The sequence below is a fragment of the Mustela erminea genome, chromosome 5 (genome assembly GCF_009829155.1).
Source record: "Mustela erminea isolate mMusErm1 chromosome 5, mMusErm1.Pri, whole genome shotgun sequence".
In the NCBI taxonomy this organism is placed as follows: domain Eukaryota; kingdom Metazoa; phylum Chordata; class Mammalia; order Carnivora; family Mustelidae; genus Mustela; species Mustela erminea.
Window position 1 is genome coordinate 70,339,044 of NC_045618.1, and position 18,305 is coordinate 70,357,348.

Consider the following 18,305-nt stretch of genomic DNA (forward strand, 5'->3'; position numbering starts at 1 on the left):
TAAATGAAGTCTACATACCTTGGTAAATTCCAACTACAGTTAGAAGTAATTTCTTGGAAAGCTAATTTGGCACAGACCTGTACATACATTTCTTTCTTTTCTATGTGTATTTCTAATGGGCAACTCCACAGTGTCACCTGAAATGAAACTGTGCCTGGGCTGTGAGTCCAGGGGTGAGACGGTGCAGAGTCCAGCACAAAAGAAGACAGGGACAAAGCCAGGCTTGGCATCAGGGAGTAGGAATCACATTGACTGACTCAGTTTTTAACACGTTGTTATCTCAGCAGTGTCCTGTTTCCCAGCTCTGAGGTTTCAATAGATCTTTAGTAAGATAAATTTTTCTGAAAATCTTGTCACATTCTCCATTTGCTATATAGATCAACAGCTCCCAAATATGAACTCATAGTAGACTCCCTGGAGCTTTTTAAAAAATAAATTTCGGTGGCACTTGGGTGGCTCAGTCAGCTAAGCATCCAACTCAGGGTTGGCACAGCTCATGATCTCAGGTTGCACCCTGAGCTGGACATGGAACCTACCTAAATGCTCACTCTCTATCTCTCTCTCTTCCCCTCTGCCCCTCCCCCCTCTAAATAAGTAAATAAGTAGGGAAGTAAGTAATGACTGAATGGCTGATTTAGGTCTAGTGCAGGGAAATTAGTTTGTGAACCTGAGACAGTCTCATGCCAAAAAGCAAGAAAACTTGTTTGCAAAACTAAGGGAATACCATCTGACCCAGCAATCCCATGCCTATGCATCACAGCAAAAGAAATGAAGACTTATACCCACATAAAAACCTATATACTAACGTTTACCGCAGCTGTGTTCACACCATCCACAAGTTGGAATCAACCCAAATGTTCATCAACTGATGAACGGATAAACAATTATGATATAAGGGGTGCCTGGCTGGCTTAGTTGGTACAGCATGTGACTCCTGATGTCAGGGTCACAAGTTCAAGCCCCACACTGGGCGTGAAGACTACTGAATTAAAAAAAAAAAAAAAGTGTGGTACATTCACAAAAAGGAATTCTACACAGCAATAAAAAGAAAGAACCACTAACTTCTGCCATTAATGAATTAATCTCAGAAACACTATGGTAAGTGAAAGAAGTTTAAATCAAAAAAAGAGAGAGAGAGAGAGAGAGAAGTAAACCACACAAACATATGGTATAACATAGGGCATTCTGGAAAAGGTAAAACTATAGAGATGGAAATCAGATCAGACTTTTCCAGGGGCTGAGGGTGGGAGAAAGGGTGGATTATGAAAAAACATGAGAAACTTTTTGGGGTGATGGACATAGTCTGTATGTTGGCTCTGATAGTTACAGGACTGCATGGATTTGTTACAGTTCACAGAACTGTATGCCTAAGAAGGATACATTTTATACTTGCAATTATACTTTAATAAACATATACTAACTGATGGGCTCAGAGGAACAGACTTGAAGGAGCTCCCACAGGCCAGTTTTGAACAACTTAAACATTAAGAATGATGATAGTATTGGATATTAAGCCCATTAAGTTTAAAAATATCCGAGAGTCCAGAGTCACACTGATTACAGAGGGGAAACTAGACCTTTCTGAATGATGGGATCTTAGAGTCACTACCTTAACTCAGGGTCAAACTTAACATCACCAATAGTGAGACAAACTTTTACAATGTGCCTCCTGATATAATGTGGTGACAAATACAGAACATCCCCCCAGATGGATTCTTGCTACAAAAATGAAAAAGTTTTGGAAGCAGGGGTAATTTTTGCACAATATTGTGAATGTGATGAATGCCAATGAATTATACAATTAAATTGGCTGCGGGCTTGAAAATGGCAGGAAAGGGTCACAACACAAAGAACTTGGGCAGCCTCTGGCTGGAAAGGGAAGGCATCAGATTGTTCTCTAGAACCTCTAGAAAGGAATGCAGCCCTACAGACACTTTGAGTTTAGCCTTGTGAGACTCACGTTAGACTTCTTACTACCAAAAAAGAACTTACACAACTCATCCAAAAAACAAATAATCCCAGGGCCCTGGCTGGCTCAGTCAGTAAAGCGTGGGACTCTTGGTCTCAGGGTACAATTTACTTAAAAAGAAACAAAACAAAACAAAACCCAATTTGAAAAGGGCAGAGGATCTGAATAAACATTTCTCCAAAGAAGACATCCAGATGGCCAACAGACACATGAAAAGATGCTCAGCATCACTCATCAAGGAAATGCAAATCAAAACCACAGTAAGGTATCACCTCCCACCTGTCAGAATGGTTAAAATTTAAAAAGATAAGAAATAACAAGTATTGGTGAAGATGCGGAGAAAAACCCTCATGCACCATTGGTGGGAATGCAAACTAGAGCAGTCACTGGGGAAAACTGTATGAAGTTTCCTCAAAAAATTAAAAATAGAATTACCATATGAACCAGTAATTCCACTACTGGGTATTTACTCAAAGAAAACAAAAACACTAATTCGAAAAGATATATGTACCCCTATATTTATTGCAGCATTATTTACAGTAGCCAAGATATGGAAGCAACGTAAGCGTCTATGAATAGATGAACGACTAAAGACAATGTGGTGTATATATACAGTGGAATATTACCCAACCATAAAAAAGAATGAAATTTTGTCATTTGTAACACGATGGATCTAAAGGGTGTAAATCTGAGTAAAATCAGTCAGAGAAAGACAAATACCCCGTGTGGAATTTAAGATACAAAACAAATGAACAAAGGACGAACACATACACCCACAAAAACAGATTCAAATACAAAACTAATGGTTACCAGAGGAGGGCAAGGGAGGGGGATGGGTGAAACAGGTGAGGGGGATTAGGAGCACACTTATCGTGATGGGCACTGAGTAAAGTATAGAATTGCTGAATCACTATTGTACACCTGAAACTAATATAACACTGTTCGAGTTCAATAAAAAAAGTTAAAATAGCAGATTTTATGTTACATACATTTTATCACAGATTTTTAAAAATTAGTGTAATAAACTGAATGCCACTGAATTATACACTTTATTTATTTTTGTTTATTTGAGAGAGAGAGAGCATGAACAAGCTGTAGGGGCAGAGGGAGAGAGCATCTCAAGCACTCAGAGCCTAACACAGGGCTCGATCTCATGATCCTGAGATCACAGCATGAGCCGAAACCAACAGTCGGACACTTACTTAACTGGCTGAACCACCCAGGCACCCCTGAATTATACACTTTAAATGGGTGAACTGCATGATATGTGATATTTTGATAAAGGCTTAAAAAAATATCACAAAATGCCAAAATCCATACCTTTTTAAGTGAAAGATAATTATTTTTGGTGCCTTGGAGATACTGGCTCTTACAGCTGTTTCTTGCTTGGTTTCACAGAAGGAACAGTGAATTTGGTTATTCCAGGCCAGTGTGTCTTGCTGAAAAAAACACTGGAGACAGTCCTGTGGAGGAAAAACAAATTTGGTGACTACATTGGATCAAGGACAGCTTGGCTTCTCTGTTTACAACTTTGCAACAGCTGTGGAAAAGTGATCCTCAGCGCTTTCCTCAAAGTCAACATACCCAGGAGGTCCCAGCGTCACAAGCGGCAGCCTGCACAGCTGTAAAGTCTACCTGATGAAGGAGGGGCTTCTTTCTCCCTCAGTTACTGAAATGGATCCAAGTGCCCATCTCACTTCCAATCTCTGGGTCAGCATTATAATCTTTCTGGTTTATTTCAGAATAATATTGACGGTGCAGTTTCCACTAACCAAGTCAGGCAGCTGTTTTATGTTATGCGTCTCATCACAGAAGCGATCCAGAGACTGAAAAATGACCATATGCAGTGTTTTGGGGGGTGGCCCGTAATAAAGACAGTGGAACGGACAGAATTTGATCCTGTGCGCAGGGGAGCCACCCTGAGTGTAGCCAGACCCCCAGCTCTGCCAGCCACTAACCTCACAAGGACGATGAGCACAGATCATGTGTTCAGTATACATGTTAGTCTCTTGGGAATTTGTTTCCAGTCATCTTTAACAATTTATTCTGAGAACAAAGCCCACTTCTAAATAAGTAGTAGGATTCTGTTCTCCAATTCTGGTATGTGAAAACTTTTCACAGATGTGCTTTCATAATTTAGGTAGAAGAATCAAATGGGTATTATTCTGCAAGGAAACTTACTGTTCTCTGCCTTCCGCAACCACTCCGATTTACAGATTAATCTTAGGTATGACGGTGAATAAAATTCAAGAGGTAAATTCCCTATATGCACCAAGCCATCTCAGTAGACTGAATAAAGCCCACCTGTCATTTCACTTTTACAGTGAGGCTGTTTTAATGAGTACATTTAGAAATACCACCGAATTCTGGGAATGCAAGCTGGTGCAGCCACTCTGGAAAACAATATGGAGGTTCCTCAAAAAGTTGAAAATAGAGATACCCTAGGACCCAGCAAAGATACAAATTTACTGGGTATTTACCCCAAAGATACAAATGTAGTGATCCGAAGGGTCATGTGCACCCACATGTTGATAGCAGCAATGTCCACAATAGCCAAACTATGGAAAGAACCTAGATGTCCATCAACAGATGAATGGATAAAGATGATGTGATAAATACACACACACACACACACACATACATATACATACACAATGGAATTATATTCAGCCATCAAAATATGAAATCAAGATATTTGCAATAATGTGGGTGGAACTAGAGGGTGTTATTGCTAAGTCAGTTAGAGAAAGACAATTATCATATAATCTCACTGATAGGAGGAATTTGAGAAACAAAACAGAGGATCGTGGGGGAAGGGAGGGAAAAATGAAACAAGATGAAACCAGAGAGGGAGACGAACCTAAGAGACTCTTAATCTCAGGAAACAAACTGAGGGTTGCTAGAGGGGAAGGGGCCTGGGCGGGATGGGGTGGCTGGGTGACGGACACTGGGGAGGGTATGTGTTGTGGTGAGCACTGTGTATTGTGTAAGACTGACGAATCACAGACCTGTACCCCCAGGGCAAATAATACATGTTAATTTTAAAAACTTGGAAAAAAAAGGATTACAACCAAATTCACAGTCACTTTCGGCTATAAATGTTGTCCTCATGGGCTTCCAATTTGCTTTAAGTGACAAAGCAGCACCCTCATAACACACAGTGTGGGGAACAGCCCTGAGAGGGAGCATCCAGGAGCAAGAATCACTCCCTACCTGAAGAGAGCACTCGTATTCAGAAGGAATGGGGAGAGAGAGGACAGTGAAGACTTCATTCTTGTAGGTGCAGCTCTCACACTTCAAACACATGAAGCTGTAGTTGAGCTGCCCTTCAAACAGCTGTGTGATGATGGAGGACTCACTGGTAATAACCTTCCTGCAGCACCTTGGAATTGACCCTTTCTCGGATGATCTTCTCCGATGGTACTGAATCAAGGAACAAATTAGCCCCGGATCAACTCTTGGTTATCAAAAAAAGCTTTTGATGGAATGACTTGACATTTTTTTCTATCAGGATGATACATCGCTACCAGAAACCAGTTAGTTTTGGATTTAGACGATACATAGAGTCAGATCCTCTTAAGGATACATGTTAGGTGGGGGGCCTGGGGGGCTCAGTAGGGTAAGCCTACGACTCCAGCTTTCAGCTCAGGTCACGATCTCAGGGTTGTGAGATCCAGCCCTGTGTGGAGCCCCAGTGGGGTTCCACAGTGGGCTCTGCATGGGGGAAAAAAAAAAATCCACACTCAGCGGGGAGTCTGAAGCAGTCTGCTTCAGATTCTCTCTCTGCCCCTCCCCCCACAATGCTGTCTCTCTAAATAAATCTTTCTTAAAAAGGTATATATTGGGGTGCCTTGGTGGCTCAGTGGGTTAATGCCTCTGCCTTCAGCTCAGGTCATGATCCCAGGGTCCTGGGATCAAGCCCCACATCGGGCTCTCTGCTCCTCGGGGAGCCTGCTTCCTCCTCTCCCTCTGCCTGCCTCTCTGCCTACTTGTGATCTCTGTCTGTTAAGCAAATAAATAAAATCTTAAAAAAAAAAAAAAGGTATATAATGGGGGCACCTGGCTGGCTCAGTCGTTAAGCATCTACCTTCAGCTCAGGTCATGGTCCCAGGGTTCTGGGATTGAGCCCCGCATCGGGCTCCCTGCTCGGCAGGAAACTTGCTTCTCCCTCTCCCAGTCCCCCTGCTTGTGTTCCCTCTCTTCTGTGCCTGTCAAATAAATACATAAAACCTTTTATAAAGGTATCTATTAGGTTTGATTTCTGATAATTCAATTATTTTCCTCCTTCAGCGAAGCGGAGGATGATGACACGCTAACCTGTGAAAACACATGTCCGAGCCCCAGAAGACTCCAGCCTGTGATAACGTGGCGCAGGCTCCTCGAGGCAGTTCTTCCTGGGAAGAGGCTGAGCAGGGTTCTGAGCTAGCTTTCGGCCATGCAGACTGGTGGAGGAGTGAAATGGAGGAAACCGCCTTCCTTCCAGCCCCTTCAGATTTTCCCTCTTTTACTTTTATTGTTAGAAAACACTTTTTTAAAAGAGCAGATCTTAAATTCTTAAGGCAGCCCAAGTTAGCCTTGCGGACTGATTTGAACTTCACTCACATTGAAGGGTACCATTCCCGGGAGCGTAGCCTGACTTCTCAGTATCTGAACGGCCTCACTAGAAGGTCCATTTGGAAGACACGTTAGCCCACAGCCAGCTCTGCTTTGAGCCATGCACACTGTTCCCACCCCCCCCTCCCTTGCTGCTTTCATCAGGCTCTGCTGCCGAGGTCTTCCACCTGATGGTCTTCTGATGCTCCTAATTCCAGCTCTGGTCTTGGGAGTGAGAATGCTATTGATTTATTGGCTGCAGATGAGGACCTACGTGTTTTTGCTGACCACCACCCTACCCTTTGGCTAAAAAAAAAAAAAAGAAAAAAGTGCTACCGTGAGTATCTTAGTAGCAGTAAAAATGAAAAATGGAACTGAGGATTGCAGATGAGAATGATTAATGGTTATCGTTTGTGATCTTTTGCCAAAGCATTTCCTGGATGGGAAGTATGAGGTAAGCTAACATCAGCACAAGGACACTGCATAAAACTAAGGACCTATCTTTGGAGGGTATGTGACTCAGATCAAGGCTGAAGGCAATGAGTCTTACAAAGAAGAGTAAAACCCTTCGTAACTGGCCAGCTCATGTTTTATTAAATAGTGATACATCCTGATCGGTGAAGAACTCCAGTTTGGAATGTTTGGCATGAAGATGAAACTTTGCAGTTTGGGTGTCTCCTTTGATACTCAGCTTCATATTTTCTTGGGTTTGTACTTACCAAGACCATGTATTGTAAAGCTCTGTATGTTATATTGCATGTTGTATATTGTAAAGCTCTGTATATCTCACGAGGAATATATTTTTTAAAAATGAGATTTTCACTTCAAAAAAAACTAGTCTGTGCAGATGTTATTTGCAAAGGGAACAGATTGGTGGTTCCCACACCTGATGATTACTTGAAACACCATGTGAGCTTTCCCAAGGGACAGCCCAAGACATTCTAATTCAGTAACACTGAGTGAGGGGCTTAGGATGTGTGTCGTAAAACTCTTCCCAGGTGATTCGGATGATTATTTGGTAAACACAGACCAATTCAAATACAACTTGAATGTGCCCTGCAGTACTCCAGGACCTGTGCTTGGCAGAGAGGGGGCAGGACATGTTGACAGGACAGATGAAAGAACAAAAAAACGAAAGTTGCTAATAGAGCTGAAGGGTCCCTCTTATTTCAAAGGCCATTAATTCTACATACCTTTTTCAGGGCTTCATGAAGTTCATTCAAGACATAAATCAAGAATTCCTGAGCATCTTGCTGTGTCTTCTTCATAAATGCTGGGTAGAGGTTGCCAAGAGCTGACCGAAATATTTCTGGTGAGACACATTCTGAGTCTCCAAGCCACATGTCTGTCATCACATAGGCAAAAGCGGTGGCAACCTCACTGCACTCCCTTGGAAGAGGGACAGAAAATGTTTCCAGCTGATTCAATGACAGGAAGGCACCTAAAAACTCAAGCATGCGGCGTCAGACCAAAAAAGAATTCCTTTCTTAGTTGAATTTCCCACGTCATTACTCACCCCAGCAATGGTCTTCAGGGGCCTCTGGGGCTCTTGGTTAGCCCTGAGTAGGGGTTTCAGAGGTCTCCCTCTCTAACCTCACCTTGGGGGAGCAGGGAGTGGGGGCTGGGTGGCAGGGAACACAAATGGTCTTACTTTTGAAGAGCAGTAATGTACTTTCCCGAGAGAAAGTATTCCACCAGCGGCGAAATGCTGCCAAGACACTGTAAGATGGTGTTCATGTAGCACGTGTTGCCCAAGTTCCGCAGGCCGGTCACTCCCTGGAAATGGGGCTGGTTCTCCTCGGCCTCGTTCACAGGGCAGTTATCATAATGATCTGTGCACTCTGCACTGTGTGGGCGCCATGTGGGAGGAAAGGAAAGCAATCTTGAAGGACCAAAATATGTACCCATGATCGTAAAGACCTCTCAAGCCCATGCCTCCTATAGTTCTCAGCGAGACTTCTGTTGAAGACATTCCTGACCAGGGACAGAATGTCGAACCCGAGTCTAAAATCCCATCACTTATTCTGGAACTCTGAACAGTGCCAGCGGCTGAAGAAGCAGAAGTAAAAATCTCTTCCTGAAACCACAGCCAGAGGACAGAAAACAGTGGCCTTTCAGAGACCTAGAATTGCTTGGCTAAAAATGCAGAATTTCCCTCTAAATACTAAAGTATTGGGGCACCTGGGTGGCTCAGTCATCTTGATTTCAATTCAGGTCATTGTCTCAGGGTTGTGAGATTGAGCCCCCTGTGGGGCTCTGCACTCAGCAGGGACCCTGCTTATCCCTCCCCCTCGGTCCCTCCCCCTGCTCACCCACACGCTCTCTGTCTCGCTCTAAAATAAATAAATCAATCTTAAATAAATCAATACCAAAGTATTTCTCTTTTTTTTTCTGGGCAAGTAATTTAATTATTATTAGTAGTAACAATAATAGCAATAGATAGTAGTTAATAATAACAAGAGCTATTATGGATGGATTTTGCATTTTCCCATTTAATTCTTTCCACAATTTTATGGGGTGTGTATATTTGTTTTTAAATCCTGTTTTACAGAGCAGATACCACATTTAAATAATTTAGTCATTTGCCTAGAATATATATATTATGTGTGATGGTATGTGGAGAGAAGGAATATCCACCTACCTACCTATCGAGTTACTTGGATTTATGTATGGTACATTAACAGTGTGTGTGTGTGTGTGCATGTGTGTGTGTGTACACATACATATATATGGCATATATACATATTGAGAGCATATGCACATTCTAAGAGCATAAATACATCTATTAAGAAGGTGCAGATTACATAGTTAATAAACAGAAACCTAAACCCATTTTTGACCAAGTGACTGATGTAGGATGTCCTCAACAGGAAGCTATGGAGTTAGAGAGTTCTTTGCAGGGGCCAGTCCTGTGCAGAGAGAACGCCAGAGGCTCCCGGGGGGCCTCCTCTGTCCACACACAGCTTCCTTTTGTCCTTTAGCTATTGCTCAAGGCAGCCTGGCATCCTTTATGACTTTTCTTCCCATGTGCAGGATCTAAAACTGGGTCTCCATGAGACTGTTACCTCACCTCAGCACCTTTATTTACAATTCTGCCAGTTTGAAACGTGTCCGCTATTACCACATGGTCATTTTCATGTTTGTTTTCTGACGTCTTCAGAGGTCCTGCAAGGTCCCTTGTTAGGGGTGTCTATTGCCTAAATATCAAAGAGCATCTTCCCTTCCTCTTGGGGGAGCTCCATGGGGTCAAACCTGAGGGAACCCTCCCAAATGCAGCATGTACCCCCTGACTCCTTTGACATGGCATTTTGCGCTGCCCCCCCCACCCCCCCGAGTTCTTGAGAAAGCTATAGTAGAGAGTGGCTCACAGGACATAGTAGATGCCGAAGTCATCTGCAGGGAGGGGCCGCCGTGAAGTCATTGTAGTGAGACCACGGTGAACTTTCACTTCTACTCAGGTGCTGCATCGAATCCTTTTAACTTCATTTCTCCAAACCTGTTACTTTGGCTCTTTTTGTTTGTAATCAACAATGTATGTGTTTCTCTCCCCTTGCAGGAGCTGCAGACTGATTTCTCTCTGTACTCTGGTACCTTCTAAGTTGGATTTCCTACGCATCATAATAATTTCCATTCACCCTCAAGATTCTAGCATGTTGCCATGAGAGACCATTACTCAGATGCTTAAAAACTTCAAAAGTATTAGATATAGGGGTGCCTGGGTGGTTCAGCTGGTTAGCGTCCAGCTCTTGGCTTCAGACCTGAAGGGGCACCTGAGTGGCTCAGCTGGCTGAGCATCTGGTTGAGGTCATGATCTCAGGGTTGTGAGATCGAGTTCTGCATGGGGCTCCGTGCTAGTGTGAAGGCTGCTTGTGGTTCTCTCTCTCCCTCTCCCCTCCTGCTCTCTCTCAAAAAGAAATAAACAAATAAATAAATAAAATTTAAAAACTGGAGAAACAGGACAATTACATATAGTACCCAATGCTGAGTAGGATCCTGGATCAGGAAAAACATTGCTATAAAAGGACATTATTGGGACAATTGATAAAATCTAAATAGGATTATATAGGAATAGTTTTGTACCAGTGTTGAATCCTGTGAAAAATGTTTAAGAGATTTATTTACTTATTTGACAGAGAAAGAGAGAGAAAACACTAGTCAGGGGGGCAAAGGGAGAGAGAGAAGCAGACTCCCCACTGAGCAGGGAGCGCGATGAGGGGTTCGATCCCAGGACCCTCAGATTATAAGCCGAGCCGAAGGCAGATGCTTAACCGACTGAGCCACCCAGGCACCCCAAATCTTCTGAAATTTATAAGATGGTATCTTGTTTATGAAAGAGAATGTCTTTGTTCTTAGGAAATACACACTGAAGGATTTAGGGCTAAAAGGGCCTAATATATGCAAACTGCTCTGAAATGGTTCAGGGAAACACACAGAGACATAGATGCACATAAAGAAAGGAGAGAAGGGGATAAAGTGATAAAACAAAGATGAAGCAAATACAGCCTGATGTCAGCAATGGCTGAATCTGGGTGAAGGCATAGGAGCTCTTTGTGTGATTCTTGCAGTTCTTCTCTACGTCTGAAATTATCTCAAACTACAGAGTTCAAAGAAACAAGAATGTAGTAAGTATCATTTTTGTATGGATTTATCTCCAAGATATATTACTGGGCAGTCAGAAAAGCAAGGTTCTGTCTGAAAGAGTCTCTCTATAGCAGTCATCCCATTTATCTCCAAATGCTTTATGTCAGACTGCCCAGAGACATTAAGAACGATCATTCTTTGCTGCCTGTATAAGGGATCCTGGCAACTAGAGGTGCCGAGTCTTACAGCTATTTTGTATTTGTGGTCTATTTACAAAGGGGTTTCATGAAGTCACCTCAGTGGTGATTCTGCAGGACTTAAATCCTGTCACCCTGCTCCTCCTTCGGTCAGTGAACTTCTTCCAAATACTTCAGTTTCTCATCAATGGAGTCTTGTTAAAATTTCATTTTATGATTGATACTTACAGGTAAAAACACAACTCATATTCATATATTGACACTATTATATCCAGGGGCCTTTCAAAACTCCAAGTCTAATTTTTATATAGGTGCTTTGGATTTTCTACAAACATTCAAGTCATCAGAAAAAAAAAAAATCAGTCTTCTTTTTTCCTATCCGAACTTTATGTTTTTTATTTCTTATCCTTTGAACTAGCTAGCATCTCCGGTAAAATGCTGAATAGAAGGGGAGATAGTAGTCACCCTTAGCTCACTCTTGAATTAAGAGGGAAGGCTTTGAATAATTCACCAGTAAGTATGAATGAAGGCATAGTTTTGTTGTTGTTGCTCTTTAGAGGGGGAGAGGCACAGAGAAAGTGAGAGCGGGGAGGGGCAGAGAGAGAGAGTAGGGAGGGGTGCAGAAAGAGAGAGAATATTTCTTTGTTTTTTTTTAAGATTTTATTTATTTATTTGACAGAGATCACAAGTAGGCAGAGGGGCAGGGAGAGAGAGAGAGAGAGAGAGGAGGAAGTAGGCTCCCTGCTGAGCAGGGACCCCCCAATGCGGGGCTCAATCCCAGGACCCTGGGATCATGACCTGAACTGAAGGCAGAGGCTTTAACCCACTGAGCCACCCAGGTGCCCCAAGAGAGAGAATCTTAAGCAGGCTCCACACCCAGCACGAGGCCTGATGTGGCCCTTGATCTCAAGACCCTGAGATCACGACCTGAGCGGAAATCAAGAGTTGGACACTTAACCAACTGAGACACCCATGCGCCCCTAAAGGCATAGTTTTTTTGAGAGTTGTAATCATGAACAGACATTGAGTGTGATCAGGTTTTTCTGTATCTTTTGATTTAAATCATGAGATTTTTCTTCTTTAGTCTGTTGTTGTGGTTAATAATTGATGGGTCACATATTAAACCAGTCTTCTATTCCTCAGATAAACTTACCTTGTTAGAGATGTAGTATCATTTTCATGAATTGCCGCTTTCTATTTGTTAATCTTTGGTTCAAGAGTTTTATATCTGTGTTCATGAGTAAAATGACCCATGTAGTAGTGTTCGATGCTGTGTAACAAATTGTCACCAACTTAGTGGTTTAAAACAACACAAGGGGCGCCTGGGTGGCTCCAGTGGGTTAAAGCCTCTGCCTTCGGCTCAGGTCATGATCCCAGGGTCGTGGGATTGAGCCCCACATCGGGCTCTCTGCTCAGCAGGGAGCCTGCTTCCCTTTCTCTCTCTGCCTGCCTCTCTGCCTACTTGTGATCTCTGTCAAATAAATAAATAAAATCTTTAAAAATACACACACACACACGTCGATTATCTATAGTTTCTGTAGGTCAGGGTCCAGGCATGGCTTAGCTGGCATCACATGTTGCATTCAGTTTTCTTATCTCTTTAGGATCCTTTATCCTGAAATCTTTCTTAAGCATCCCCTTGACTTTCAAGAGCTTGACACTTTTGAAAACTACTGACTAGTTATTTTGAAGAATATCCCTGAATTTGTCTGATGTTTGCTCACGATAAGATTCACACTATGCATTTCTAGTAGGAATATCACAGTAGTAATGCTGTGCTCTTCTTACTGCATTGTACTAGGTACTACACAATTTTGAATTGTTCCAACACTGATATTCACTGTAATCATTCAAAAGTGAATAAGTGAAAAAAGTGATTAAGTGAAAAAGTCTGCCAGTTTCCTTTACTGTAGTTACTTCTCCCTTCTGTAATCAGTATTCTGTAGGGAGAACTTTGAGACAATGTAAATGATCTGTTTCTCATCAAACTTTCACAAACTAGTTTTAACATTAATTGGTGTTGCTTGGCTGGATTAATTATAACTATAGTGCTTGCCAAATGGTGATTTTTCTAATGCCATTATTCCAACTACATTCATCAGCTGGTAGCATACTATAAAGAGAATTTTTTTCCCCATTTATTCTTTTAATCAGTGTAGGGGCGCCTGGGTGGCTCAGTGGGTTAAGCCTCTACTTTCAGCTCAGGTCATGATCCCAGGGTCCTGGGATTGAGCCCCACATCGGGCTCTCCGCTCAGCAGGGAGCCTGCTTCCCCCTCTCTGCCTACTTGTGATCTGTCAAATAAATAAATAAAATCTTCAAAGATTTTTAAAAAAATCAGTGTGGACTCATGAATTCCTACACTATTCAGTAGATTATAGTCCATTAACATTTATTTTTGATCACAAATTTTTTCAAGATTAGCCAGCAGAGGGGCTCTGTAAGATGTTTTCTGTGCCAGGGTGCCTGGGTGGCTCAGTCGTTAGGCATCTGCTTTCAGCTAAGATCCTGATCCCAGAGTCCTGGGATTGAGCCCCACATCAGGCTCCCTGCTTGGAGGGAAGCCTGCCTTCCCTCTCTGTCTGTCAAATAAATAAATAAATATCTTAAAAAGAAAAAAGATGTTTTCTGTACCTGTTTGATAGGTCCCCATCATTCTTTGAATACTTCCTTACTTTTGGCGAAGTAAGATCTTCTAGACTAACCTGCCCCCGTCCTGAAGTTAGTCATTTCTTTAAGAGCCCTGGTTCCTTTTAGAGATTAGTATATAGAAGCCAAGATCTAGAAGCTAGATGTACTCATGCTATTGCAGTCACAGCTCACTGTTATCTTCAGTATGTTTCCTTTTGATCAACCCCTAGGCATGTAACTGATCTCCTGCTGCTGTCCCTCTCCACCACCCCCCAATTACACTACGCACACCTCATCCTCACCCTGCTTCCTTGACCCCTCATACTAGATCACTGCTGCTTAGCAACAATCCCAGGCCCACCAAAATTGGTCTCAACTAATGGTTTTTAAACCAAATTGTGAATGTCTAAAGGAAGAAAAGAAAGAATCTGGCTCTGTTATTTTTTGTTTCTTTCTTTGATGGATTAACTTTTTTTTTTTTAAGATTTTATTTATTTATTTGACAGAGAGAGAGAGAGAGAAGAGAGATCACAAGTAGGCAGAGAGGCAGGCAGAGAGGGGGAAGCAGGCTCCCTGCTGAGCAGAGAGCCCGATGTGGGGCTTGATCCCAGGACCCTGAGATCATGACCTGAGCTGAAGGCAGAGGCTTTAACCCACTGAGCCACCCAGGTGCAAGCCACCCAGGCACGCCTGGATTAACTTTTTAAAACCTCGCCTCCGACTCTTGTCTAGAAATTGTACATTGTTTTTATATTCTTGGATTGTTTAAGTATTTTAACAAATGTACAAGTAGCCCCTTATTACCTTCATCTATTTGGGTCCAAAGTTTGAATAACAAGGGATACCATTATTTTGTCAGTCTACTTGGTTTTTAAGCTCTAGATGGCTTGTATTGACTGTGTGTGAAATTTTATTTAGTTCCTTGAGATCATATAATCAGTCAGGATAGTACCCATACTTAAAAGTACTTTTTGATCAATTAAAATCAGTTAACTTTACCCAAATAGATGAGACCATTAGTGTGCTTAACTATCATCTTCCTGTGAATCTTTTAATATTTAAAAATATTTTATTCTAGTTTACTTTAAAATTTTATACCATGTGTAAGTATCTGCCAGCAAGTATTAGAATTTATATATTTTATGAATATTTGCTTGCCTCTTTTATTTCATGTCTTCCTATTTGGATCCTATCTTTCTTTTTGCTTGAGTATATCCTCGAATGATATTTTCTGAGAAAATGGTAAACTTTCTGGGAATGCCATCACCTGGCTGTGTTCAAAACCTCCCTTTCTCCTAATAATTGTGCTTTCCTACCTCTTGGATACTATATGACAGGTGAGAATTTTTTTTTTTTGTAAACTCATTACTATTTTTGCCATTATTTGCAGAGTTAACCAAACTGTGGCATGAAATAGGTGACTTTTATTTCCTCCTTTCTAGGTCTTGCATCAAATAGTTGTCGCATCTCATTCATTAATTCAGAAAATACTTATTGTGCATCTACTTCATGTCAGTCACTGTGCTAGATGTTTAATAGCATAAAATACAAATCTTTACCCTCACATAGCTTACAATCTATTGATCACTTGGATTTATTCTGTGCTTTCAACTCTTACCAAATATTTTCCATTGTTTTTTACTTTCTTACATGTGTTATGACTGAGCACTCATATGATGTTACTTTATTTAAACTATCTTGATGTTTTCGCTTTACATTTGTGCTCACAGCTGCTTTTTCTTTTAGGATTTTATTTATTTTTAAGAGAGAAAGCACAAGCAGAGGCAGTGGCAGGCAGAGGGAGAAGCAGGCTCCCTGCTGAACAAGGAGCCCCATGTGGGACTCTATCCAAGGACTCTGGGATCATGACCTGAGCCAAAGGCAGACGCTTAACTAAGTCACCCAGGTGTCCCAGATTATATTAGTTTTGACCTTGTGGGCCCCTGAAAGTACCTTGGGATACTTCAAGAATTACTGACCTAATTAAGGCCCATCAAAAAGTGTGTACTTCCTGCGTTTCCTAATGGAAGTATACACTACCACTGATGACACATTCTTGACAAAAAATCAATCTTGAATTTGACCAAACCTCTAAACCTAACAGTTCACGGCATATTCAAGAAACAGAAACATGTAAATGGCACCTAAGGGAAATAATCAGCAAAACCCTGAATGTGGGAAACTTCTTAGAACAAACAATTTTTCTTTAAAAAATAAACTAGGTGGTGGTGGGCGGGGGAGATGGCAAGGGAAGCCTATATATTAAAATTTTAAAGACAAATCAAGCAACTGCAATGTGTAATAAATCTCAACTGGGTCCTGACTGAAACAAATTGTAAAAAAAAATTTTTTTTTGAGAATGACACTTTCTGGTATTAAAGAACTTAATTTTTTAGGTGTAAACATATCATAGTTCTCATATTTTAGAAACATATACTAAGGCATTTATAATTAAAATGGAAGAGGGCTGCCTGGGTGGCTCAGTGGGTTAAAGCCTCTGCCTTTGGCTTGGGTTGTGATCTCAGGGTCCTGGAATTGAGCCCCACATTGGGCTCTCGGCTCCATGGGGAGCCTGCTTCCTCCTCTCTCTCTGCCTACTTGTGATCTGTCAAATAAATACATAAATCTTCAAAAAAAAAAAAAGTTTTCCTCATATTAAAAAAAAAAAGAAGAGAAGTTCCGCTGATGCAGACTACATAGAAATCCCAAGAGCAGAACAGTAAAGGAGAGGGCTACGTGTGCGGTGGGGCAGCACATGAAAGCACGCAGTTTTAACTGGTGCTCTTCATTGTGGACTGGAGCATGCAGCTTTTCTGAAGAATAACCATGTGCTCTCCCTCCCTGCTTCCTGCCCATGACCACTAAGGCATTATCATGGACCCCAGTCAGAAACTCCAGTTTGAGCGATTTCCAAAGAGAAGAAAAACATATTTCAGAGAGGTTCAAAACAACAGCTTCGGATTTTACCTAAGGAAAGGTTCACAGATGGTCTAATATTGGAAATATTCTGTGGTACTTCTTCAACATGTATTTATTGACCATCTATAGTCTATGACACACATGCCAGCAAGTCACTAAGGGAAATACAAAAAATAAGTAAGACAACTCTCAGCTGGTAACACAGACCAAGTTTTCAGAGACAGAGTAGTTGAGAGGCTTTACTCCAGTACATAATTACCAAGTATTACATTAATAGTGCTAGTGGGGACAGATCTGAGGGGCCAGCTTCCTCAAATACAGATACCTTGTGTGAAACCTAGCTAGGAAACAATGAGAGCAGATCCAGTAAATAAGGAGGATCACAAAAATCCCTGCCTGTAGATTTATTCTTTCCTACAAGTAATTACTTGATCTGAGTGATAAATGGCTATTTATTGGCTACTCTTGCCTTGGTTGTCCACTTAAACACAAAAGACTATATATCACTATGATCCATCTTCCTCAAGACAAAGTTTGGTATTGCAGAAAAGCATTTTTTAAAAAAGATTTTATTTATTTATTTGACAGACAAAGATCGTAAGTACAGGCAGAGAGAGAGGAAGGGAAGCAGGCTCCCTGCTGAGCAGAGAGCCCAACGCAGGGCTCGATCCCAGGACCCTGAGACCATGACCTGAGCCAAAGGCAGAGGCTTAATCCGCTGAACCACCCAGGCGCCCCTAAACATCTGACTCTTGATTTCAGCTCAGGTCATGATCTCGGGGTCGTGGGCTCCATGCTTAGTGGGGAGTTTGCATGAGATTCTCTTTGTCTAACCCTCCCCTGGCTTGCACATGCTTGATCTCTCTCTCTCTTAAAAATAAATCTTTAAAAAAAGAGAGAAACAGTAGGAAACAAGACCACTCTGAAAAATATACAGGACAACAAGTGAAAAAGCTTAAGTGTACAAAATGGTTCATTTAAAAAAATTTGATACTCTGAAAATAAAAAAACCAAGACACTATGAAAACACAAGACAATTTTTCAGAATGATTAAACTCGTTAAACATCTGTAAACAAGAATAAATTTATTTAATTTCTTTTAAAGATTTTATGATATACAAAATGTATATAGTATAATATCTTTAATACACTTTTTCTTTCCCCCCTTTAATATTAAACACTATTTAAACAGCTTATCTCTTCTTGCCTTGTCTGTATCTATGAGATACACTACTGAATACAAGTAAGATTTACACTGCTCCTTCCTAAATAAAAATTAAAATTAGTACCTAGGAAACAAACAAAAAGAAAAAAAAAAGCATAAAACTCTAGTCAGATGAAAGCTTTTCTTGTTGTTGAGTATTCAACAATATCTGGGGCAGTTAAATTACATTTTATTTGCATAAAGTTACATT

General features: G+C 41.3%; 1 protein-coding gene across 2 annotated transcripts in view; it reads right to left on the bottom strand.

Moving 5' to 3' along the window:
* The window catches only part of USP50 (ubiquitin specific peptidase 50), a 40,593-nt gene extending 30,428 nt beyond the window's left edge, over nucleotides 1–10,165 (bottom strand). Inside the window, exons 1-5 of one of the 2 annotated variants that reach the window (XM_032343711.1) lie at nucleotides 9,931–10,165; nucleotides 8,214–8,403; nucleotides 7,756–7,951; nucleotides 5,183–5,392; nucleotides 3,290–3,432 (exon numbers count right to left, since the gene is read on the bottom strand). In XM_032343711.1, the coding sequence (XP_032199602.1) occupies nucleotides 3,290–3,432; nucleotides 5,183–5,392; nucleotides 7,756–7,951; nucleotides 8,214–8,299 (635 nt within the window). In that variant the 5' untranslated portion in view covers nucleotides 8,300–8,403; nucleotides 9,931–10,165. Of the gene's footprint in view, nucleotides 1–3,289; nucleotides 3,433–5,182; nucleotides 5,393–7,755; nucleotides 7,952–8,213; nucleotides 8,409–9,930 lie in introns of both variants that reach the window. The other variant, XM_032343710.1, reaches the window with a different exon arrangement.
* Between the last annotated feature and the right edge of the window lie 8,140 nt (nucleotides 10,166–18,305).